Source organism: Stenella coeruleoalba (genome assembly GCF_951394435.1).
Source record: "Stenella coeruleoalba genome assembly, chromosome: 12".
NCBI classification, from domain to species: Eukaryota; Metazoa; Chordata; class Mammalia; order Artiodactyla; family Delphinidae; genus Stenella; species Stenella coeruleoalba.
Genome location: NC_137158.1, coordinates 19,004,337 through 19,028,595, shown reverse-complemented (window position 1 = coordinate 19,028,595; position 24,259 = coordinate 19,004,337). Strand labels below are relative to the sequence as shown.

The following is a 24,259-nucleotide window of genomic DNA, read 5'->3' as shown; positions in this document are numbered from 1 at the left end:
CCATACCGTATACACTAAACAAATTTTTCTGTAATGTATTTAAGTTCGAGTATCTGTAAACAAATTTTATTCCCTGTGAAAAAAGATATAATTTTTTTCCCAACTGAAAAAAATCCTACACAATAAGGTTTATTTTCCTTTGTGAATTTTATTGAAACTGCTCCAAAAGTATAATCATGAGGAGTAAAACATACACACATACGTGTTCACTAAGATGCAGATTCAATCAATGCCTATGCATATAAAGGATGGGAGCAAAATACTACACAAGCAGGGAGGCATCAACACTTTAGCTGATTAATTTTACATACAGGGATTTACAAAAAAGCATTCACACTGTACACAAACCATGCGTGTGTTTGTGCACAAAGGTTTGCTCAAAGCTATGAAACAATGGTGCTACATAGTAAGTAGCCTTGCAAGTGTTAAAACCCTTGATGGGTAAAGGAAAGAGACTAGAATTAATCTGAAGGACATCAGGAAAACTTCACAGAGAAAAATGAGGTACTACCTACAGCAGACCTGCCTTGCTTCTTCTACATCTCTTCCAATGTTCATTCCCTCTCACGTTTTATGGTTAAGGTAAAAATAGAACAAAAGTATTAATAACACATATATGAAAGAACAAAACCTTGCTGAGGTATTATTACTCTGCAAGAGAATTAACTCTAGATACTTCGTTTTTTTGTGGGTTTTTTTTTTTTTTTTTGCAGTACGCGGGTCTCTCACTGTTATGGCCTCTCCCGTTGCGGAGCACAGTCTACGGACGCACAGGCTCAGCGGCCATGGCTCACGGGCCCAGCCGCTCCGTGGCATGTGGGATCCTCCCAGACCGGGGCACGAACCCGTGTCCCCTGCATCGGCAGGCAGACTCTCAACCACTGCGCCACCAGAGAAGCCCAACTCTAGATACTGTGGTAAATTCTGAAGCACCTAATAGAATCAGAACCAAAATAAGGTATTGCTTGATCTTTATTCAGAGGCCCTTTATGAAAACTAGGTACCCTCCAAAGCACTGATAAAACCATCAACTGTTATCATTATTATTAGACTCTCCTTACTTTCCGTTTCAGTCACTGTACTCTGTTAAATTCCTTTAGGATGTCACTCCAATACAAGAAACCTGTCAAGCACTGCTATTATTATTCTCTGAACGTCATCGTCCTGTTTTTGTTTTTACTTCACTACTGAAGTAAAACAGCACCATCATCTTCCCAATCACACAATCACACAGCATGAGCTGTGGCTTTATTCCCTATTCTCATATTCAAATCTATCAACAAATTCAGCTTTTTTTTTCTTCAGCTGAAGTTGACTGTGGTAGACAGTATCATTCAGAATGGCCTTTTAACCATGGCTTCTGAATAGTTTCCACCTGGACTAGTACAATAGCCATCTATCTTTCACTACCTTCAGCTTTCTAACAGCCAATTAATTTTACACAGCAAAAAAGAGTTTGAGCATATAACTCCCTGCTGGAAGCTCAGAAAAATAAGTTCATACACCATGAAAAGCACTTCAGCCCAGTGCTTACTTAGCATGTAGGAAGTACTCTCATCACTGCTACAGCTGTGACATTCAATCACTTAGAAAGTATATACATGCAAGCTTTTAATCATATGATTAAAGTCTTTTCATAAACTAGACCCTAGATTTCAATCTTAATACATATTTCTGTTCTAGCTAAGCAAAACCTAGTGACAAAGATTCTTTGCTTGACCAAACTTTGGCCAGGGTCTGAACCTTCTCCTGGGCCCATCTGTGCACTTTCTTATAAAATATAGTTTTTTCAAGAACACTGCTATGTCAGTTTAACCAGAATCCTCCACCCTCAACATCTGATCAGGATCCTCACCCTCCAACTACTGATCATCCTGGTCTGTCTGCAGCAAGAATCCTGTTAGGTTGGTTTTAACCAGAATCCCCTCTTACTCCTGATGCTTCCTCTTAAGAGTAGTTTTCCATCCACTGACCCTCAACTACTCCTTGGCTATAAAGTCCCACGTGCCCACGCTGAGAGTTGAGGCCAATCTCTCTCTTCCACTGTAAAATCCCATTGCAGTGGTCCCTACACCTATGATGATGATACTGAATAAGGTTGGCCTTACCATCTTAAGAAGTGTCACTGAATATTTTTTCTTTAACACTAGTCAACTGTTCAAAGACTTGCTCCCTTCCACCTCAGTGCTTTTTTTTTTTTTTTTTTTTTTTTTGCGGTACGTGGGCCTCTCACTGTTGTGGCCTCTCCCACTGCGGAGCACAGGCTCCAGACGTGCAGGCTCAGTGGCCATGGCTCATGGGCCCAGCCACTCCGCGACATGTGGGATCTTCCCGGACCGGGGCACGAACCCGTGTCCCCTGCATCAGCAGGTGGACTCTCAACCACTGCGCCACCAGGGAAGCCCCCACCTCAGTGCTTTTACATATGCTATTTCTTCTCTGGATAGGCCCCGTACTCCTTTTCATCACCTAAAGTTTTTCTGTCAAACTATATTTGAAATGCTATGCCTCTGCACAATACCTTCTGATTCAACCCCTCTGACCTGGCTCATTCTTTAAACAGTACCATTTGTCAATATTTGGAAACATGGCTTACATTACAGGATAGTATTTGAAAATGCATATATGCCACATTTTGAAAAGTTTAATGTCATTTTTTCAATTGTGGTAAAAATGCATAAAATTTACCACACTGACAACTGTTAAGTGTACAGTTCAGTGTTATTAAGTATATTCAAATTGTGCAATTAATCTCCAGAACTTTTTCACCTTGCGAAACTGAAACTCTATACCAATTAAACAACTCCTTTTCTCTCAAAGATCATTTGACCATATATACACCAGGGTTTATTTCAGAGCTTTCTATTCTATTCTGTCTTTATGCCAGTACCACAGTGTTTTGATTACTACAGCTTTGTAATATGTTATAAAGTCTTTTTAAAAAACTCTTTCTGCCTGAAACACTGAATCATAACTTAACCTGGCTAGAACCTTCTCATCCTTCAGGCCTCAGATATTACCCTCTTTGGGAAGTCTTCCCTGACCTTTATATCTCCCCAGCATTCACATACCTACATCTTTCTGTGGACTCCAACTATACACTGTACTTCCCCTATCATAGAACTTACTTTGCTTCACTGTAATCGAACTGTGACTCCCAGTGGTGTTAATCCCTGTGACACAGTCTTTATCTATCATTTTAGCTTTCACATCCCCAGCTCCTAGCAGTGCTTGACCTACAGTAAATAACCAATAAATATTAAAAACTGAATGACAATAGAATATACTCCAGTGGTAAAAAGAATAAAGTCTAATTGATTTAGAAAATGTTCCTAAGACATATGAGGTAAAAAATCAAGGTGCAGAATACTGTTTACAGAATGCTACCATTAATATAAAAAGGGGAGAATATATATTCATATAATCAGCATACATACGATATAGCTCTGAAAGAACACACAAGACAACAGTAAAGCTGATTACTTCCTGGAGGCCAGGTGGGAACTTGGGTGGATGGGGGCCTGGGAGACGGAGACTTTTCACTGCATACTTTTTCTATACTTTTAAAAACACATGATTTATTCCCTCTTTATGGTATTAAATAAGTTCAATTTTTTAAAGGTATATGAATGAATAGTATCCCTAAAGAAAATCAAATAGCAGCTGTGTAATATGTGGCATTTTTCGCCCCTCCTTCATCTCATAAGAAGAAAATCAAAATGAATAAAACCTGTATCTTCAGTGTTACATCTGAACCCAGTCATCCCATCATTTCCAAAGAACCATGGAGACTAAGAATTTAGTTGATAAAGTACTTGCTTTGTTTAGTAATCTTCAAGTGGCATGGTAAGTTAATCTCTGAATATCCTTTCTAAAAGCATAAGCTGTGTATAAACTGCATTTTGAGTAAATATGTACTGTTTATTACTTAGTGACATGTTCACATACTAGCTTTACAAGATGTGGTAGCTAGCTTCCAAGATGGCCTCCGATGATCCTCAAGCTCTTGTGTAGTCTCCTCCTGAAATCACTGCTGGCCTATGTGAACAATAAATAGAATACTGCAGAAGTGAAAACAAGGCCATAAAAGACATTTTGGTTTCCACCCTGATGTCTCTTGGATCTCTTATTCTGGGGCAAGCTAGCCTTTATGCCAAAAGGACATTCAAGCATCCCTGTGGGGAGGCCCCTGTGGGAGGAACTGAGGCCTCCCTTCAACAAACAGAAAGAACTTCCCAGAAGGTGAGTGAGCCACTTCGGAAGGGGGTTCTCCAATCCCAATTAAACCTTTAGATGACTGCAACCTCACAAAATCTCAAGCCAGAACCTCAGAGACAAACGGCTCCCCAGTCTCTCCTGAGATTTATATTGTTTCAAGTCACTACATTTTGAGATAATGTTACGTAGCAAAAGAAAACTAAAAAGTTTATTCTCAAATAATATATTCCTTTTTAAACCACACCTCTATTATAACTTAAAAGCCATAATTTAAAAAGCAGTTAACAGATCACGTAAAATTGGCAGCTTCAAATTATAGAATCAGGTAGGCTTGGAGCAAAGATTTTGAAGACAGCCTTCCAATAAAATGCCAGTTGCCATTAAAAAAAAAGATAAGTAATTCTGCTGGAACCCCTCATTCAGGCTCAAGGGTGAAAACCTGATTAACTGATGTAACACCTATGAAACTGGTGGTATACAGTATGGAAGTCATTTAAATATTTATTCTTCTTTGAAAATGACAGACATTAACTTTAAAGCAAGTACCATATTTTCTTTTTTTCCTCAGGAGAGAAACCTCTGTCAAGGAAACTTTAAAATTGTTTAACATCAACATTATTAATGTTGTTAAATTGATCATACTACCCAAGGCAGTCTACAGATTCAATGCAATCCCTATCAAAATACCAATGGCATTTTTTTACAGAACTAGGACAATTTAAAAATTTTTATGGAACCACAAAAGACCCCAAATAGCCAAAACGATCTTGAGAAAGAAAAACGGTGCTGGAAGAATCAGACTCCCTGACTTCAGACTATACTACAAAGCTACAGTCATCAAAACAGTATGCTATGGTAGAAAAACAGACAACTAGATCAATGGAACAGAATAGAGCGCCCAGAAATAAACCTACGCACCTATGGTCAGTGACATGACAAAGGAGGCAAGAATGTACATTGGAGAAAAGATGGTCTCTTCAATAAGTGGTGCTGGGAAAACTGGACCGCTACATGTAAAAGAATGAAATTAGAACATTCTCTAACACCATATACAAAATAAACTCAAAATGGATTAAAGACCTAAATGTAAGGCCAGACACTATAAAACTCCTAGAGGAAAACATAGGCAGAACACTCTTTGACATAAATCATACCAATATTTTTTTTGGATCTGTCTCTAAAGCAAAGGAAATAAAAGCAAAAATAAACAAATGGGACCTTTGCACAGCAAAGGAAACCATCCACAAAACAAAAAGACAATCTACTGAATGGGAGAAAATACTTGCAAATGTTATGACTGATAAGAGGTTAATATCTAATGTATATAAACAGCTCATACAACTCAACATCAAAAAAAACAACCTGATTTAAAAATGGGCAGAAGAACTAAATACACATTTTTCCAAAGAGGAAATGCAGATGGCCAACAGGAACATGAAAAGATGCTCACCATTGCTAATCAGCAGGGAAATGCAAATCAAAACCACAATGAGATATCACCTCACACCTGTCAGAATGGCTATCATCAAAAAGAACACAAATAGGGGCTTCCCTGGTGGCGCAGTGGTTAAGAATCCACCTGCCAATGCAGGGGACACGGGTTCAAGCACTGGTCCGGGAAGATCCCACATGCCGCGGAGCAACTAAGCCCATGCGCCACAACTACTGAGCCTGCACTCTAGAGCCCATGAGCCACAACTACTGAAGCCCACATGCCTAGAGCCCGTGCTCCGCAACAAGAGAAGCTACTACAGTGAGAAGCCCACGCACCACAACGAAGAGTAGCCCACACTCGCCGAAACTAGAGAAAGCCCACATGCAGCAAAGAAGACCCAACGCAGCCAAAAAAAAAAAAAGAGAACACAAATAACAAATATTGGTGAGGATGTGGAGAAAAGAGAACCCTTTTACACTGTTGGTGGGAGTATAAATTGGTGCAGCCACTGTGGAAAACAGTATGGAGGTTTCTCAAAAAACTAAAAATAGAACCAGCAATATCATAAAAATATGATCCAGCAATTCCACTCCTGGGTATATATCTGAGGAAAACCCCCACTAACTGGAAAAGATACATGTACCCCAATGTTCAGAACAGCATTATTTACAATTGCCAAGATATGAAAGCAACCTAAGTGTTCATCAACAGACGAATGGTTAAAGAAGATGTGGTACATGTATGGAACACAATGGAATACTACTCAGCCATAAAAAGAGAATGAAATTTTGCAATTTGCAGCAACATGAATGGACCTGGAGGGCATTATTCTAAGTGAAATAAGTCAGAGAAAGACAAATACTGTATGATATCACTTATATGTGGAATCTAAAAAGTACAACAAACTAGTGAATATGACAAAAAAGAAGCAGACTCACAGATACAGAGAACAAACTAGAGGTTACCAGTGGGGACAGGGAAGGGGGAGGGACAACAGGGGTAGGGGATTAACAGGTACAAACTATTATGTATGGAATAATATACAAGGATATATTGTACAATACAGGGACTACAGCCAATATTTTATAATGACTATAAATGGAGTATAACTTAAAATTGTGAACCACTATATTGTACACCTGTAACTTATATAATATTGTACATAAATATTCAATTAAAAAACATAATTAGAAACGCAAAAAAAATTGAGACACACTGTAAGACATGTAAGTGTATATGAGAAGCCATTGTGCCAAGTGATGACTCTTCATCATGTTGAAGATAAGCAAAAAGTATAACTACAGAATGGGATGGCATTTATGGTATATAATATAAAAAATTCAAGCTATCTGGAAAATTTGATCACAATAACGCATATACTAAGGGTTTCGGCTGGCTGATACCTTACTGTGTTTTTTCATAACATAACAGCACAAGCAAAAGCAACTGGAAATGTAGGGCTATTTATATGTATAATGCAAAGGACTAAGCCTGCTATGCTTTTATAGTTTTTCGGATTACAGTCTGCTGTCACTTTTAAATGATAAGAATTTATTTGCACTGCTTCTATAATGCTGCTTTATTTTATAGTACAGACACAGGAAAGAAACTACTTGCTTGGGTGAAGGTTTTTTTATGAAATAAAAACTATCATCCAAAGGGCTCTTGTCTTATTTCCAAATTGAGGTTGCATCCCAGAACTTTAGATTACCTAGTATTACCACTCAGGTAAAGTAGTTTTTGGAAAATGATAGCACCAAACTAAATGGTCTATTTACCTAACTTTTTGTTCATAAACACGAAACAATGGCAATTTAAACACTAAGTGCATAATATAGATATATACCGGTAAATAACGTCAGCAAGTTGAGATACAAAGTATATTTTATAGAACAAGAGTAGGGAATTTATTTCCTTTCCTGTTCATATAAAACTCCATTAAGAGAGGAGAATTTTTCATTACCTCAGAAGAAAAAAGGCTGGAAATGTCTCCTGCAAGATGGAAATAAAAATATACAGCTCAAACTTGATAACTGATGAGAGGAAGAAGTAGAGGAGATTATCAGACTCTTTTAAGTTTACTACCTCATCTACTATTGTAGGAGCTTTGCCAGATAAACATATTATTAACATTTCATCACTCTTGCATCAACAATCATCACTTTGTCATATCAAGGGCTTTAACTGGTTTTAAATTTAGATTTATTTCTCTACAGTCAAAGGTTTATCTTAAAGCTAATGTACCATAATAACAAAAAGATGTTTTATTTGTAAAAGTAATTACTAATATTAAAAACATTTTTGAAGAAAATAGACATTTACCGATTCAATAATGATCCTATTTGACTTTAAAAATGCAATACAAAGATGAAACTCAGTACACCTTTTAATTTGCAACTGAGGCTTTATTTCCCAGTTCTTTCACAGATAAAATTCTAAGGAATTCTCAGGCCCTGATTAAGCCAGTACCTCCCAAATTTTGACCACCAATCAGATGGGAGAAGATTTTATGGGGCCCAAGGACAAGGCTAAGTGACACTAAATCAAGCGAGGAAGTTCTTCTCCCTTCATTCTCTTTCAATTCCTCTGACTACATCAGGAAATCTCAGATACTTGCTTTTTATTTATGGTGGTTACTTCAAGTTTCCTTTAAAATTATGTTAATAGTTATATTGATAAATATGAAAAAAGTAAGTATACAGGAAGTATGCAGATATGGCCAAAATTTTGAAGATGATATAAGAATGACTTAGTCAAGTTTGAGAAATACTACACTTTCTATTTGGTCAACAAATATAACTGCCTATTATAAGCATGCCGCTGGTTTTGCCATCATGAAGGACAGAAAAAATGTTCAAAGAAATGTAAACAGGAAAGTCAGAAAAGAAGGTAATTACTTCAAAATGAGGCAATTAAAGGATTCACAGACAAGGTGGCATTTAAGCTAGAACTTAACAGATATGATTTAGACATGCAGAGACAGGGAGAACATTCAAAGAGAACAAAAGCATAACAATACAGGCCTGAGCGGTGTGCGACATGTTCTAAATCTTGACTGTGGTGGTGGTTACATGGGTGTGTATATAATGTACACATAAAACGAGTGCACATTATTACATGTAAATTTTTCCTTGATAAGTGTGATACCGTACCTTTGACCTATGCAAAGAAAATCACTGAGGTTTCAGGCTTGGATAGTTTGGGAAGGGGAGGTAAACACAATCAGGAGAAGGGAAATCCCAATTCAGACAGGGGGATCAAAAGTACTTATTTTCATAAAATAAAATTTCAAAAGCTGTTAGCTATTACACAAAAATAGCAGCTCCATACTTAATAGTTTCATTTCAGGGACAGAACTTACCTGAATTAAGGCTTACCTATTATAATTAAATGTACTGTTCCCCTCCCCCTCAAACAAAGGAGCACATTAACAGTACTCACCCCTAACAAAGTAACAAAGAATAGACAGAAGTAGCCACACAGGTTGTGTTGTGCTACTGACACCTGAGGGAATTTAGCAAAATGATTTGAGATTGTATTCAACACAGACTTTGTTTGTAAGCAATTTAGAAATAACTGCCTTAGTATTTACATTTTAACCTTTAACTCTTTTTTTTTTTTTTTTTGCACGGTAGAGGGCCTCTCACTGCTGTGGCCTCCCCCGTTGCGGAGCACAGGCTCCAGACGCGCAGGCTCAGCGGCCATGGCTCACAGGGCCCAGCCACTCCGCGGCATGTGGGATCTTCCTGGACCAGGGCACGAACCTGTGTCCCCTGCATCAGCAGGCGGACTCTCAACCACTGCGCCACCAGGGAAGCCCCTAACCTTTAACTCTTTTCAATGATCTAAGCTCTTAAAATTATTTAGTTATTAAGTACATTTCAAGTGGCTTTTATTACATTTCATAGGTTAAGAATTCACGACTAGAAAGTGGAATCACTGTAAAAAAAAAACAATGCAATCATCAACAAGTCTTTACTTTTGGAACTTTATAATGCCATTCTTAATAAAATCAATAACTTGACCATAAAATCAAATTCCAAACTTGAATTAATTAGTTATAGAAAAGCATCAAGAGACCAGAAAAAAGATGATACTCTTCCGCCATAAATTAAAGCATTAAGGTTCACAGAAAACTATGTGAATCTTCAATATCCTACTAAGGCACATATAAGCCCTTTGGTCCAGTGAGTTGCCACCAAGCTTAATCTGAACACCATAGAAGCATACAATGTAGGGAATTTTAGAGCTGAAAGGGGACTCAGCTCAACTACAGTAATTTTCCAATTGGGTTCTATGTAAATATACCCTAGGAGACGTTAACAGATTGGCCATGAGAAAATGTGCTCTCTGGCCCGGTAAGTTTAGGAAATGCTTGGATAACCTTCCCTGGGAAGCTTACACCCTGGAAGTGTACGTGCGTATTAGTACAGTAGTAAAGGTTTTGAGAAGTCTTGCGGTTAAAAGTAAATCAGAAGTTAAGCCTGATGTAAACCAACGTGCTCCCAAATTATTTGCCATGGAACACTGTTTTGGGGCAGTAAGAGTATTAATGGATTCAGAATGATGTTCAGGGGAAACAGTTTGGAAAAATGTGAACCTATGAAATTCCCTTAAACAGATGACAAATCTGAGGCCTAGAAAGATCACACCTGGTCATCAGGAGAAAAAAGGACTTGAATGAAATCTCTCCTTCCCAGGCAAGAGTTCTTTCCACTAGTTTAACTATTAAATAGGACTCCTTTGAGTCAAAATAGGACTTCTTTGAGTCAAAATAGGACTCCTATAGTCAAACATTTAATTAACATTTACTTTACATTTAATATTTTGGTTATGGTGTTACATTTCCAGGTTTGTGTATTAACTCAGATGTTTTTAATTCTTTGAGTCTCGGGTTCCTGATAATCAGGGTCACCTGGAGATCTATTGTTTCGTAATTCTGGGTAATGATTTAGTTCAGAGTGGCTGAAAGTAATCACTTTAAAATAAACCATTTGTACTACAACTGGTTTTAATTTACTCTCGTTATAACTTGTCAGCTCAACAAAAATCACTGCTGTTTATCAGGTGGAGAGTTACTTACAACATAAAGCTAACATATGTTATCCACAGTAAAATGCGAGATCTTATGTCTACATCAAGACAGCCAACAACATCGAAATTGAAGGATTTTGTCTTTCTATAGTTCGGGGTTTATTTCCCAGGCGAAAACTTAGTTTCCTATCTTTTCTGTAATCACAAAAAAAGTTTTGATTGCTTTAACTGCAATCTCCAAATCAGATTTTTCCAATCTTTATATTTCTCAAACTCCACAGAACTCTAAGAAAGTGTAAGAATAATCAAAACACAAATTACTTTGCTTTAAAAAAAAGTAGTTGTGTGCCACTCCCCTTCCCCCTCCGAGAATGGAGACCGAACAAGCGACTATTGTTATGTTGCAACTTTAAAAGTCTCGGGAATCAAAGGTGATGATTGTTAACAACTTCCTTATAACTGATATGACTTCCTCTAATAAACTTCTACACTCCTTTCCAACAACCCCCTCCCCCGCATGTAATATGAACCAGGGCGGGCATTTGTGTCTCCTCAATCCTAAACCAACCCCCCAGATGCAAGAGGCCGCAAGAAGCCTCGATTCCGCCAACACAGAAGTGCATCCGCGCGCTCTCATCGCACAGGTGCGACTTCCACCCCAACCTCGCGCACCGCGCGGCCCCTGCGCAGGAGGCTCTACCCGGTCACCCGACGCTCCGGCCCCGCCGGCCCCGGCCTTCCTCGCGGCGCCGCCGGCCGGCCCCGGCCCGCCGGTCCCCGCGCAGCTCCCGCCTCCACGGAAACCAGAGGGCGGCCGGCCGGCCGGCTTCGCGAGTTCAGGCGGGGCCGGGGCAGCTACATCCCCCAACCCAACAGCCGACCCGCGGGGCGTCCCGGCGGCTCGGGAGCGAGCCCGGCCAAGCAGGCCTCTCGGGGCCGGCGGCCGGCCTCGCGACCGCGCTGGGGGCGGGGACGCTGTTACCTGTCGGGGCTCGGCCGCTTCCTGCCGGCGCCGCTCTCCTGGCAACCGCGGCAGCGACACGGAGGCCGGGAGCCGGAGGGCCTAGTGACAGCTCCCGGCGTGCACCGCGCTCGCGCTCGCGCCCACGCCGGCGTCGACGTCCTCGGCCCTCGATCCCCGCCCCCGGTCCGCTCCTTGCCTCCCGGCGCTAGCTGTAGCCACAGCGCCCTCAAGCGGACTGTCGGGGAAGCGGCCCATCACCACCAATTGAGGGAGTGGACCTGGAAAGGGGTGTAGCAGGTGTTTTCCACGCGCCAGCCCCATCATGATGGGTGGAGAGATGGAAGGGATGCTAGGAGTTGAAAATAGCTTTTAAATATTATTTAAGTATTTGTTTAAATTGTTTAACCAATTGTTTAATTCCTCAATATTAAGGAACCCCAAGCACAGAGAGGTTAAAAGATTTGTGAAGTTAGGAGACAAATAGTTGTTATCACATAAGGAGATATTTTCATTCTAGAACCCTAGAATCATGTTGTTACAAGAATTGCACCCTTTTGCCTAAAATGTAGGGTGAAAAAATTGGTTGATTTCTTTTGCGAATGTGAAATACATGAATACATAAAATATAACAATTCTTAAAAATAATGAAACATCAATTATGAAGAGCATGCTGTGTTAAGAATGGTATATAGGGAGTTCCCGGATGGTCCAGTGGTTAGCACTGCATACTTCCACTGCCGTGGCCCACATTCAATCCCTGGTCGGGGAACTAAGATCTTGCAAGACGAGTGGCCAACAAAGAAAAAAAAAAATAGTTATATTTCAATATAATGTGTCAGTATTTAGGCACTTAATAGCTTTGAGAATTAAAGGTGGAAGGCATAAGGAGTCGAAATTGTGTAGGGAAATAATCAATAAACCAATATATCATATATATTAGGAAGAAAAAAAGAGTTTTATTTAAGCCAAATTGAGGACTATAGCCTGGGAGACACAGATTGAAGAAGCACTTGAATTGTGTTCCACTGGACTACAAAATGGGGGCAGCTTATAAAGACAAAAGGCCCAAAATTACATAAATTATTTGTCAAGCATTAGGATTGGAGCTGGCAGGAAGTATGGGTGCTTGTTACGTAAGGATTGGTTGGGGTCTGAAACGGTTGCATAGTTACAAGGGGAGATCTTGAGGCTATAAGTTTGCAGCTGGCAGCTGCTAGCAGATATTGTTCTGAGAATGGCTGGTGGTGTCCTTGAGTCTGACACAGTTCAGAAATTTTAAGTTCTCAGTAATACAAGAACGTGTCTATGTCACAATGACCACCTTGGCTCCATTTGGAATGTCTGAACCACAGTTACTCCATTTTTTTTTAATGCATGTTTTCTTTAATGGTTAAAGTAGATGCACGATGCATTTTTTTTTTTTTTTTGGCCGTGCCAGGTGGCATAAAGTATCTTAGTTCCTAGACCAGGGATTGAACCCACGTCCCCTGCAGTGGAAGCACAGAGTCTTAACGACTGGACCGCCAGGGAAGTCCTCAATGCATACTTAATAGGCCACAAATAGGCTGTTTTGGTTATCCTAAAGTTCAAGTTAAACCTTGTATAAGCCAGAATGACTTTCCTATATCTTAATATGTGACAATTTCTTCCATCAAAACCATCACGCTTCATCACCATTGAGATGAAATAGCAGTCAACTTAATTCTTTTAATTGTGTTACCTCCAGCCATGATTTTTAATTTTTCTGATGGATACAGGAATTTGTGAGGCAAAACAATAAACTTTAAAAACTCCAAATATAGATTTTAGAAAAACTGTCTTAAACTAGTATCTCTAGGGACATGGCTTTATTATTTATTTGGAAAATCTTCAAATTAATACGTTTGGTGTGTGATAATTGTGACGTTAAAATGATAAAGTAGAAAATCAATAAACACGATTTTCTACATACAAGCAATCATTGTTTGTATTTTTTTAAAGCCTCTTGTTTGAAAAGAATTTTCATTATAATACCACCATGGCCTTATATTTTAATATATTCCCATGATAAGTACTTACATTGTATTCCTTTTCTTTACCGGGTCAAACTTTCCAAAAACATCTTCTAGTAGCAATGATAGTACAACTTCCCTGAGTCAGTTTTTACTTTTGCAAAAGTGAAGAGCGGAAATGTACATATGGAGTCATTCTCATCTTCCTCTTTTCAAAAGTTATGGGAATGCTTGATCCTGTGCTTCATGATACTGGATTTAACCACACTCTCTTCTGCATAGATAACAGAAAACTTCTCACATTTTTGCAACCGTTTCCATCCTGGAGCGACTGGGTCTAAACTGAGAAGCAACGCCACGTCAGTGCTGGACATTTGTTGCCTCAGACAGAGCTACCAAACGGCCGACTAGCGTTCATTAAAAAACAAAAAAAACAAAACCCAACCGTAGTTCATTAAAACAAAAACAAAAACAAATCCAAGATACAGTGTGTTTGGGGTGGGGAGTTCGGCTCTCTGGCTTCCTGGGGACAGTGCCCGGCTATACCGACCCCTCTCCATCATCTCCCTCTCGTCCAGTCTTCTCCCTACCCACGCTACCCAAAGCACTGCACTGGGGGGTCTGACTTTGAAGGTCATTTCCAGGGAGCCGGATGCATCAGGTGGCACCGTGGGAGGACACTTCTGGTCCCCCCCCGCCCATCTTTCTCCGCACTCAGACCCAAAGCCGGGATTTGACACTGCCACGCCCCTCAGATGGAGTCCTCGCGGCGGCGCGCTCTTCTCCCGGCAGGTGGCGCTGTGGGCTGGCGGGCAGCCGACCTCCGGGTCCTGGAGACCCGCGCCGCCCACACCGCCGCCGCTGCCGCTCCTGCTCCGGCTCGGGTCGCACGTGCAGCCCCTTTCCGGCCCTGGTGCCCGAGGTCGCTGGAGCCCCTGACTGGGTGCCCGCCATGGCGGCGGCTGCGGCGGAGGCGCGCGTGTTCCTGGAAGTGCGGAGACGGCTGCAGAGTGCGCTGCTGATCCTGGGGTAAGGCGGGCGGTGGAGTGCGGGCTTCCAGGCGCAGCCTAGCTCGCTTTTCGGCTGCCCGGGCAGGCTCCGCCTCCCTCGGAAGGACGGGATTTTGAATTTCTTTTTTCCAGTTGCTTAGAGCTTCTGGGTTACTCAAAGTGGAGTTGCTCGCCCCCGCGCGCGCCCCCAGTCTCCCCTCGGCTGGCAGTCTCAGCATCACCTGGGAACTTTTTAGAAATGCGTTGTCTTAGCTCCACATCGGCACTACTGAATCAGAACTTAGATTTTAACACGTTTCCCGGGATTCAGATGCACGATAAAGTTTGAGGATACCTAATGTACCACACCGTTGACAGTGCCCTGAGTTTCCAACAAAAGACTGCAAAAAATGTTTTGATTGCCTCTTTGGGATCCTCGTTGTAAGAAATCTGTTCCAATGTGAGAGCTTCCTGTTTTGTAAATAAACTCCGGTGTTATTTTTTCCTCCCCAAACTGTTCTCTATGCAAAGGAACCGACACACTGGTTCAGTAAACGTGTATTCAGTGAACTACTAACCAAGGTTGCAGACTTCTTATTGGAGCTCATTCTTTTATTCATATTCGGAGTTCCAGTGAGAAGTCTGCACGCGTTTAACTTGCTATTCGTTACACAAACAAGAAACTGTTAGGAAAAGTGTTCTCTTTTTTTGGTTTGGTAGTATATGGGACCTCGACTGTTCCCTTGTGACCACTGTTTCAAACAGAGTAAATTAGACGTTAAAATCCTGAACGTTTTATTACACAGCACCACTCTGAGATAGACTAATGCTTAGCCTTCTCTTTTCCTGAAACCAGCCGGATGTCTGGTGTGGCAGTTTTGGATTTGGCCTGAGAACTGAATTCAATCCTAGCTTCTTCACCAGAGTAGAATCCTTTAATTTGAATGTTTTCAATTGTAAAATGGGGACGATGTTTATTACTCTTCTTTCTCTTTCTCCCCTGCGTCCTCCCCCGCCCTTTCTCAAATCATGAGTTCCAATAAGTGCTGCACGTCCAACTCAAATTCACCTTGTGAGGTTATTTGGAGCCCACACCTTACACAAAACGAAACAAGACAACCTCCCTCCTTTCTCTCGTCAAAGGGGCCCTTCATGGTTCCCCTGGATAACTCTCCCTTTTCAGCAAGTTAAGAAACCTAACTTTGCTGGACTCCTGTTTTGTCCCTGGTGGTCTTTGGCTGTTGAACTTCACCACCAGTCAATTTCCCCAACCCTAAAAGCAACCACTGTTCTGCTTTCATTCAACAACGATTAGCTTGCCAGTTCTTGAACTATGTATAAATGGAGTCATACAATATGTACTTGTTTGTTTCCGGCTGCTTTCCTTCAACAGTGTTTGCGAGATTCACGTTTCATCTATGTCATTGCATATATCAATAGGCCATTCTTTTTTTCCTGCTGAGTAGTTTTCCACTGTATGCATATACGACAATACATTTATCCATTCATCTATTGCTGGATATTTTGTGTGTTTCTAGAGCTTGCTTGTTATGAATAAAGCTGCCATACTTTTTTTTTTTTTTTTTTGGCCACACTGTGCGGCTTGCTGGATCTTAGTTCCCCCACCGGGGATTGAGCCCGGGGCCCTCAGCAGTGTGAGCGTGGAGTCCTAACCACTGGACTGCCAGGGAATTCCCAAAGCTGCCATACATTTTTGTGTAAGTATTTTTGCTGGGTCATAGGGTAGACGGGGGCTTTACTTTATGAGAAACCATTGAACAGTTCTCCAAAGTGATTGTACCAGTTTACACTCTAACCAGAAAAAAATGAATTCTAATGGCTTCACATTCTCGTCTGCATTTAGCGTTGTCAGTCTTCGATTTAGCTATTCTGGTGGTATACAGTAATATCTCATTGTCATTTTAATTTGTATTTCCCTGATTAATAATGTTGAGTACCTTTTCATTTGCTTTTTGGTCATTCATATATGTTCCTTTCTAATATCAAGCTGTTTGTCTTATTGTTGAATTTAAATAGTTTTTTATATAGTCTGGAAACAAGACCTTTTTCATTTATGCCTGTGAGTATGTGAATATTTTTCTCCCAATCTGTAACTTTTCATTTTCTTAATTGTGTCTTTTGATGAACAGAAAATCTTAATTATTATGAAATCCAGTTTATTGCATTTTTTCCCTTAATGATTAGTGTTTTTTGTGTCCTTAAGAAATCTTTGCCTACCTCCAGCTTGTGAGATTTTTTTCCTATGTTTATTTTCTAGGAGTTACATAGTTTTAGCTTTTACATTTAGGTCTGTGATTATGTCAAATTAGTTTTTGTATTTGGCATGCGGTAGGGGTCAAAGTTCATTGCTTTTCTGTAAGGATGCCCAGTTGTCCCATCACCATTATTTAAAAGGCTGCCATTTCTTCCGCTGATATAACTCAATGTCTTTGTCAGAAATCAGCTGACTATACTGTTTGCATGGTATGCCTTTTTCTACCCTTTTACTCTCAACTTGTGTCTTTATATGTAAAATTTTAAAAGCATGTACTGAGCGGAGTTTTTTAAAATCCATTTTGAGAATCTCTGCATTTTAATTAGAATTTTTAGTCTATTTGCAGTTCATGTAAATGATATGATTTTTATTCTTTCCCTAATCTTTGTTTGTTTGTTTGTTTTTGTGGTACTTGGGCCTCTCACTGTTGTGGCCTCTCCCGTTGCGGAGCACAGGCTCCGGACGTGCAGGCTCAGCGGCCATGGCTCATGGGCCCAGCCGCTCCGCGGTATGTGGGATCTTCCCGGACCCGGGCACGAACCTGTGTCCCCTGCATCGGCAGGCGGACTCTCAAGCACTGCACCGCCAGGGAAGCCCTCTTTCCCTAATCTTAAAAGAACTGCTTCTAGCATTTCATCATTGGGTGTGATGATGTTGACTTTTGGCGAATCTGTTTGGTAGACTGCATAGTTCCTTTCTTTTTGTTTTAATAAATTATTTATTTTTGGCTGCGTTGGGTCTTCGTTGCTGCTCACAGCTTTCTCTGGTTGCGGCGAGCAGGGGCTACTCTTCCCTGTGGTGTGTGGGCTTCTCACTGTGGTGGCTTCTCTTGTTGTGGAGCTCGGGCTCTAGGCACGCAGGCTTCAGCAGTTGTGGCTCGTGGGCTCAGCAGTTGTGGCTTGCGGGCTCTAGAGTGCAGGCTCAGTAGTTGTGGCACACGGGCCCAGTTGCTCCACAGCATGTGGGATCCTCCCGGACCAGGGCTTGAACCCACGTACCTTGCATTGGCAGGCAGACTCCTAACCACTGTGCCACCAGGGAAGCCTCATAGTTCCTTTCTATTCCTAGTTTACTAAGGGTTTTCATCATGAATAGATACTGTGTTTTCCTTAATGATTTCTACCTGTATTGTGATGGTCATATTTTTTCCTTTAGTCTCTACTTCTGTGAATTGCATTAGAAACAGTCTATTTATATTAAGCCATCTTAGCATTCCTGGGATAAACCTTGGCCATTCATTTATTAAATTCACAGACGTTTACTGAGTTCCTATTCTAGGGCCCAAAACTCAGATTCTAGGTGCTGATTATATGGCTGTGAACACCACCAACAAAGCAAAGACAAAAATACTTGCTTTCATTGAGTTTACAGTTTAATGGTGGCAAGAGGGAGGCAGAAAATACACAAATATTTATACATGTTATAGTGAATAGAGATATGTACCTAGCAGAAAATAAGACAGAAAAGGGGGTAGGGAAAAAAAATTCCAACCCCTTATTCTGAATGAGAAAGCAACAGTGGAGCAATAAACTGAAAGGGGTGAGGTCTGGGACTGTATTATTCCCAGTGAAAGACTGTTGCCCTGTGAGAGAACAGAAAGTATGAGGTGGTGCCTAGTTCAGAGAGATGTAGGTGGGCTGGTGAAGCACATAGTAAAGGGTCTTGCAGTGATGTGCTGGAAAATGTTCAATGACCTGCTCTCCAGAAAAACCAGACAGACAAAAACATTCTTCCTGATTTGCAGCACTTACTGATTCCTGTGGTGGGAATACTTTCACCACAGATGATATCAAACTACCAAAGTGAGGTCAACTGGCTTGCAAAATGCCTGGAATGTTAACAATTGCCTCTAGTATATTACTGGGTCTTAGAGACCATTGAAAGGACCTTAGCTCGGACTCAGAGTTGAGATGTGAGGTTATTAGATAGTTCCGAGCAGGGTGTGCCACCTGAAAGATTACAAGAGAATAGTGACAAAAGCCTCACATATAAAAAGTGTGGGCACTTAGGGTCTCAAAAACTTTGTTTTGGAATAATCTCAAACTTGAGAGTAAGTTGCTGTCACTCCTGAATACGTTACTGTGGATTTCCTACAAATAAAGACGTTCTCCTACAAAACCAGCATGCAGCACTCAAAATTGGGAAATATGTTACTGCCATCTTATACTCAGACCTTATTCAAGTGTTTCCAGTTGCCTACTTAACATCTGTAATACAATGGAATCCAGCTCAGAATCATGCATTGCATCCTCATGTGTCCTTCGTTTTTCAATCTGGAAGAGGTCCTCAGTTTCCTTGACTGACACTTTCGAAGATTACAGCCCAGTTACTTTGTAGAATATTCCTCCATTTGGTTTTGTCTTATGTCTCCTCAAGATTACGTTCAGGTTATACATCTTTGGCAGGAATATCACAAAATTGACGCTGTGTTCTCATCGCATCCTCTCAGGTGGCACATGATTTTGATTTGTTCCATTCAAGTTCACGTTAACTTTGAGAACTTAAATAGGGTGGTATCTGCCAGGCTTCTCCACCGTAAATTGCCCTTTATTTTCATTATCAATAAGCATTGTAAAGCAATTATACTCCAATAAAAAAAAAAAAAGAAAATCTAAAAAAAAAAGTATTAATTGTATTAATAATTCTTTTCATTATCAATAAGTATTAATTGAGACTGTGTAAATGCCCTGTTCCTCATCATACTTTCCTTTTACTCATTTATTTATTATTATTTTAAATTGAAGTATAGTCATTCATTTATTCATGTCAGTATGGACCCATAGCTCTGTTTCATTCAGTGGGTTACTTTTTTTCTCAAATTATAACCAGATGTGGCCAGGGAGAGTCCCTTCAAGATGATTTCTGTGCTTTTTTGGTTTTTTGTTTGTTTGTTTTGACATTCTTTGATTTCTTCTTTACTTAGTTGCACAGCAAGATATGCCAGGCTCAGGCTCATCTCATTCTTTTCCTGTCCCAGCCCTGGATGTAGTTATTTTTCCAAGGAACGTGTTTTGTTTCATTTTTGTTCATTTTGTTTTTAAGTGGAAAATGATCTTTAGAAACCAAGATCTGGGCACAGAGTGTACTCATTACTATTGGCGTGTCACTTCTCCCAGACCCACTAGTAGACAGAACTAGAGTGTGTGTGTATGACATACGTATTGTGTTTATGTATGCATGTATATGTGTGTGTTTTTAAATATATCATAATATACATACATATATATCTATATATATTACCGTATCTATTTATATGCATTGGAAACCATGACTTCACCCAGGTATTTTAGATTCTAGTCTACCACCATACGATCCATTCTCGTTTTCTCCCTTTCCCTCTTTGTAGCTGTTCTCCCACGGTGAGAATCCTGGATTCCATTATCCTCATGACATGTATTTACTTGGTCAGCTCCACTCTATGCAATTAATCTTCCTCTGGCATCCTTTGCAACTTCCCTTCCCTCCTCTCAGTGTCGACACTCTCCTCACGTGCTTGGGCTCTGTTACGGACTGAATGTTTCTTTTCCCTCAAAATTCATATGTTAGGGCTTCCCTGGTGGCGCAGTGGTTGAGAGTCCGCCCGCTGATGCAGGGGACGTGGGTTCGTGCCCCGGTCCGGGAGGATCCCACATGCCGCGGAGCGGCTGGGCCCGTGAGCCATGGCCGCTGAGCCTGCGCGTCCGGAGCCTGTGCTCCGCAACGGGAGAGGCCACAACAGTGAGAGGCCTGCGTACCGCTAAAAAAAAAAAAAAAATCATATGTTAAAGTTCTACCCCGTGGTGGTATTAGGAGATGGGGCTTTGGGAGATAATTAAGTTTCAATGAGGTCATGAGTGTGGAGCCACTATGATGGGATTAGTGTCCTTATGGGAAGAGACACCAGGGCTTCCTCTCTCTGCCATGTGAGGATACAGTGAGAAGGCAGCCATCTGCAAGCCAGGAAGGGAGTCCTCCCCAAGAACTGCTAGCATCTTGATCTTGGACTTCCCAGCCTCCAGAACTAGGAGAAATAAATGTCCGTTGTTTAAGCCACCCATTGTGTGGTGTTTTGTTATAGGCACCTGAGCAGACTAAGACAGGCTCTGAAACTCCATGCTAGCCGACCCCCACCTGCTGCTCACATTCCCTCCTTTCTCCTCTTGGAACCTGACGTCCTTGCTTGGTGGCCCTCCTTACCCTGCTGGGTTTCTCATATCTACCCCAGGCTTCAGTGGTTCTTCCACCCTTTCGAAGATACCTATCTTGCTTTGCCGTATGTAATTGGCTGCATTTTTCAGGAAGAGGAAGAGAGGAAAGCGTGGTATGGCAGAGGTGGGCAAGCAGGGGACTTAGGAACCCAGTGGTTTCCCTTGAGACGCTTCCAAGTGCCAAGTACACAGTCTAGTTTGAAAATCACTGAAGTACCAAACTGAACAAATTGTGTATCTTTAGAGCAGTGGTTGGCAAACTACAGCCTAGGGGCCAGATCTAAGCTATGGCCTGTTTTGTTACAGTCTATGAGCTAAGAATGGATTTTATATTTTTCAAAGGGTCATTAGGAAGAAAAAAAAGTAGACTATGCCTCAGAGACCATATATGGTCTATAAAACCTGAAATGTTTACCATCTGACCTCTTATATAAAAAGTTTTCTGACATCTACTTTAGAGGATTATTATTTCTTAAACATCATTTCTGAAGACTAGACTTTTGACTCAAGAGTTTGAGTCTGTCTTCCCTGGAAAAGACTCAGGTTTGCTTTGTTTTTTTAATAATTTCTTTTTTAAAATTTAATTTAATTTTTAATTTTGGAGGACTTCCCTGGAAGTCCAGTGGTCAGGACTTCACCTTCCAATGCAAGGGGTGTGGGTTTGATCCCTGGTCATTGGGGAGCTAAGATCCCACATGCCTTGCTGCCAAAAAACCAAAACATAAAACAGAAGCAATATTATAACAAATTCAATAAAGACTTTAAAAGTGGTCCACGTCAAAAAAATTTAAATAAAAAAAAATTTTTGACCACGTTGCACACTTAGTTCCCTGACCAGGGATCGAACCCATGCCCTCAGAAGTGAAAGCGTGGAGTCCTAACCACTGGACCGCCAGGGAAGTCCCAAGACTCACGTTCTTGATATTCTGTATTGCCAATTAAGTGCAGATCTACACTCTTCTAATAGGAACTAGCCAGAAAGTAGTTTTAAAATTTTCTAAGGCAAAAAGAGGAGACCTGACCAAGATTCACACCTGAACACACGGTATGACCTCTCTACTTGGATGACATGCAAGTGGATGGCCCACCTTCTGCACTTCAGTGACACTGAGTGGATGGCCTGCTCTTGCTGTCAGCACTTAAGAGGGGGATCCAGGTGCTTTGCTCCTCTGGTGCAGTGCTGAGCATATTTCAACTTCATAGGAGTATCATCTCTATATGTCTTCATACCCTTCTGTACTTTTGGTGCCTGGTGGACAGCAACTGTGTTTTACTCTATTGCCTGCACCAAGTGATTTGTGTTTGTCGTGGACTGGGTTAGTAAGTCCTTTCATGCCTGGTATTCGTACATCACTAGATTGTTTTCTTCATTATTTGTTTATTCTTAAAATCGACAAAGTTTTTTTCTCCTGTACCTTTTGTTTTACGTAATCCTGGCTTCCTTATCAAAATCCTGTATATCAAATACCAATGCTTCACTCTAATTTACTGTAAGTAAAGTAAAACATTGAAATGCTGGTCTCAGAAGCAAGAATATGTCACTAACTCATCCATTCATTATTCACGTAACATTTACTTAGTGCTTGGCCTAGGAGAGTCGCTGCCCCCCTCCACGTGCTTCCATAGTCCCCTGTATTATGAATAAGTGCAACGTACTTTTAATGCTCCCTTGATCATTCCTGTTTACTAGCCTGTCCCCTGCTTGGGGGTGTGGGGTGCAGAGGAAATATCTTGTTAATCATTGTATTCCCAGTACCTGGCACATGGTAGAACTCAAAAAAGGTGTGTTGAGTGAGTGAATGAAGGTCGAAATCATGCTAGGATCAAGGGACGAAAAGGTGAATAAGCCACCGTCTTACTCTGTCTTGTTGAATTCTCTGGCCAAAAATACTTTGATGGGGCTTCCCTGGCGGCGCAGTGGTTGAGAGCCCGCCCACCGATGCAGGGACACGTGCCCCGGTCCGGGAGGATCCCACATGCCGCGGAGCGGCTGGGCCCGTGAGCCATGGCCGCTGAGCCTGCGCGTCCGGAGCCTGTGCTCCGCAACGGGAGAGGCCACAGCAGTGAGAGGCCCGCGTACCGCAAAAAAAAAAAAAAACTTTGATAAGCAAGTGCGTGGTGCATGACAGACTAGCATTCCATTGTGCTGGTTTGCAGAAGCTGAAGTCAGGGAGACTGGTGGGAGGGAAGAGTCGGGGTGGGGAAGCGAAGTGGCAGGCTGTGCGGCAGATCCTGGAGCAGCCCAGGGGGAGGTCCGGGCTGGAGTAGATGGAGGAAGCACTGAGGTAGAGGAGAGAGCCGGCACTCAGGATCATTGGCAGTGAGAAAGAGTACATGCTTAAAAATGCATCGTTACCATAAAAAAAGAAGAAGCAAGAATGAAAAATATGTCTCTGAACTTTCATGTTAACGGTGACAGCGAAAAGTACTCTCTGACCTCATCTAAACCTAGTGTAGATTAGTTTCCTTTACGACCAGTTCACTGCTGTTTTTCCACGGCAGTGACTAAATTCAGGGCCCTTATTGAAGAGGAACAGAGAGCTCCTTGGCCGTTTTTGTTTCTTTCATAATGTGGCTTTCATCAATGAGAAATAATTTCTTGTGTGTTATTTTTAATTCCCAGCGTTCCAGACGAAGGAGGTCTGCCCATGGATGTTTGCATAACGCCGACCTCGCTCCAGATGAAAAGCCCTGGCGGCTGCACGGAGCTCTGGCTGCCAGCAGGGGTCAGGCTTGTCCCGTCCTCCTGCCGTGGGCTGCGGCACGTGGCCGGGGACGGGCTGCACCTGCGGCTGCAGGCGCGGGCGGAATTCTGCACAAGTGAGTAGTGCTGGCGGTCCTGTTTCTGCATTTGTTTTTTCATTATAAATCAAAGGTGATTTTTTTTTTTCCTTTGAAAGGTTGAACTTTTCCCAGGTGAAAATCACTGCTCATCAGCTGCATAGAATGAGCTGGGGGTCCAGAAGGTGTGTTTTTTGCCAGCTCTGCCCATTATTAGCTGCATGTAATTGAACATGTTACTTAACCTTTCTGAGGCTTTGTTTCTTTGGGGTTTTTTTTAAGTGTTTTATTTTGTTTTCCTAATAGCCTGCACTTTTTTTTTAGAGCAGTTTGAGGTTCACAGCAAAATTGAGCAGAAGGTACAGAGATTTCCCACATACTCCCT

The 24,259-nt window shown here is 41.4% G+C and overlaps 2 protein-coding genes across 11 annotated transcripts in view; one reads left to right on the top strand and one right to left on the bottom strand.

The window, feature by feature from the left end:
* The window catches only part of DOP1A (DOP1 leucine zipper like protein A), a 110,661-nt gene extending 96,850 nt beyond the window's left edge, over positions 1-13,811 (bottom strand). For 3 of the 4 annotated variants that reach the window (XM_079938757.1, XM_079938760.1, XM_079938759.1), the window contains exon 1: positions 11,670-11,821. The gene's annotated coding sequence lies outside the window, so the exon portion shown is untranslated. Of the gene's footprint in view, positions 1-11,669; positions 11,822-13,705 lie in introns of those variants that run through there. The other variant, XM_079938758.1, reaches the window with a different exon arrangement.
* Positions 13,812-14,292: 481 nt separating this feature from the next.
* Positions 14,293-24,259, top strand: part of UBE3D (ubiquitin protein ligase E3D) — a 435,152-nt gene continuing 425,185 nt past the window's right edge. For all 7 annotated transcript variants that reach the window (XR_013830713.1, XR_013830714.1, XR_013830715.1 and 4 more), the window contains exons 1-2: positions 14,293-14,671; positions 23,717-23,913. Coding sequence is in view for 4 of the 7 variants with exons in the window: in XM_079938779.1 (XP_079794905.1) it covers positions 14,295-14,671; positions 23,717-23,913 (574 nt within the window). In the remaining 3 variants the exon portion in view is untranslated. The remainder of the gene's footprint in view (positions 14,672-23,716; positions 23,914-24,259) is intronic.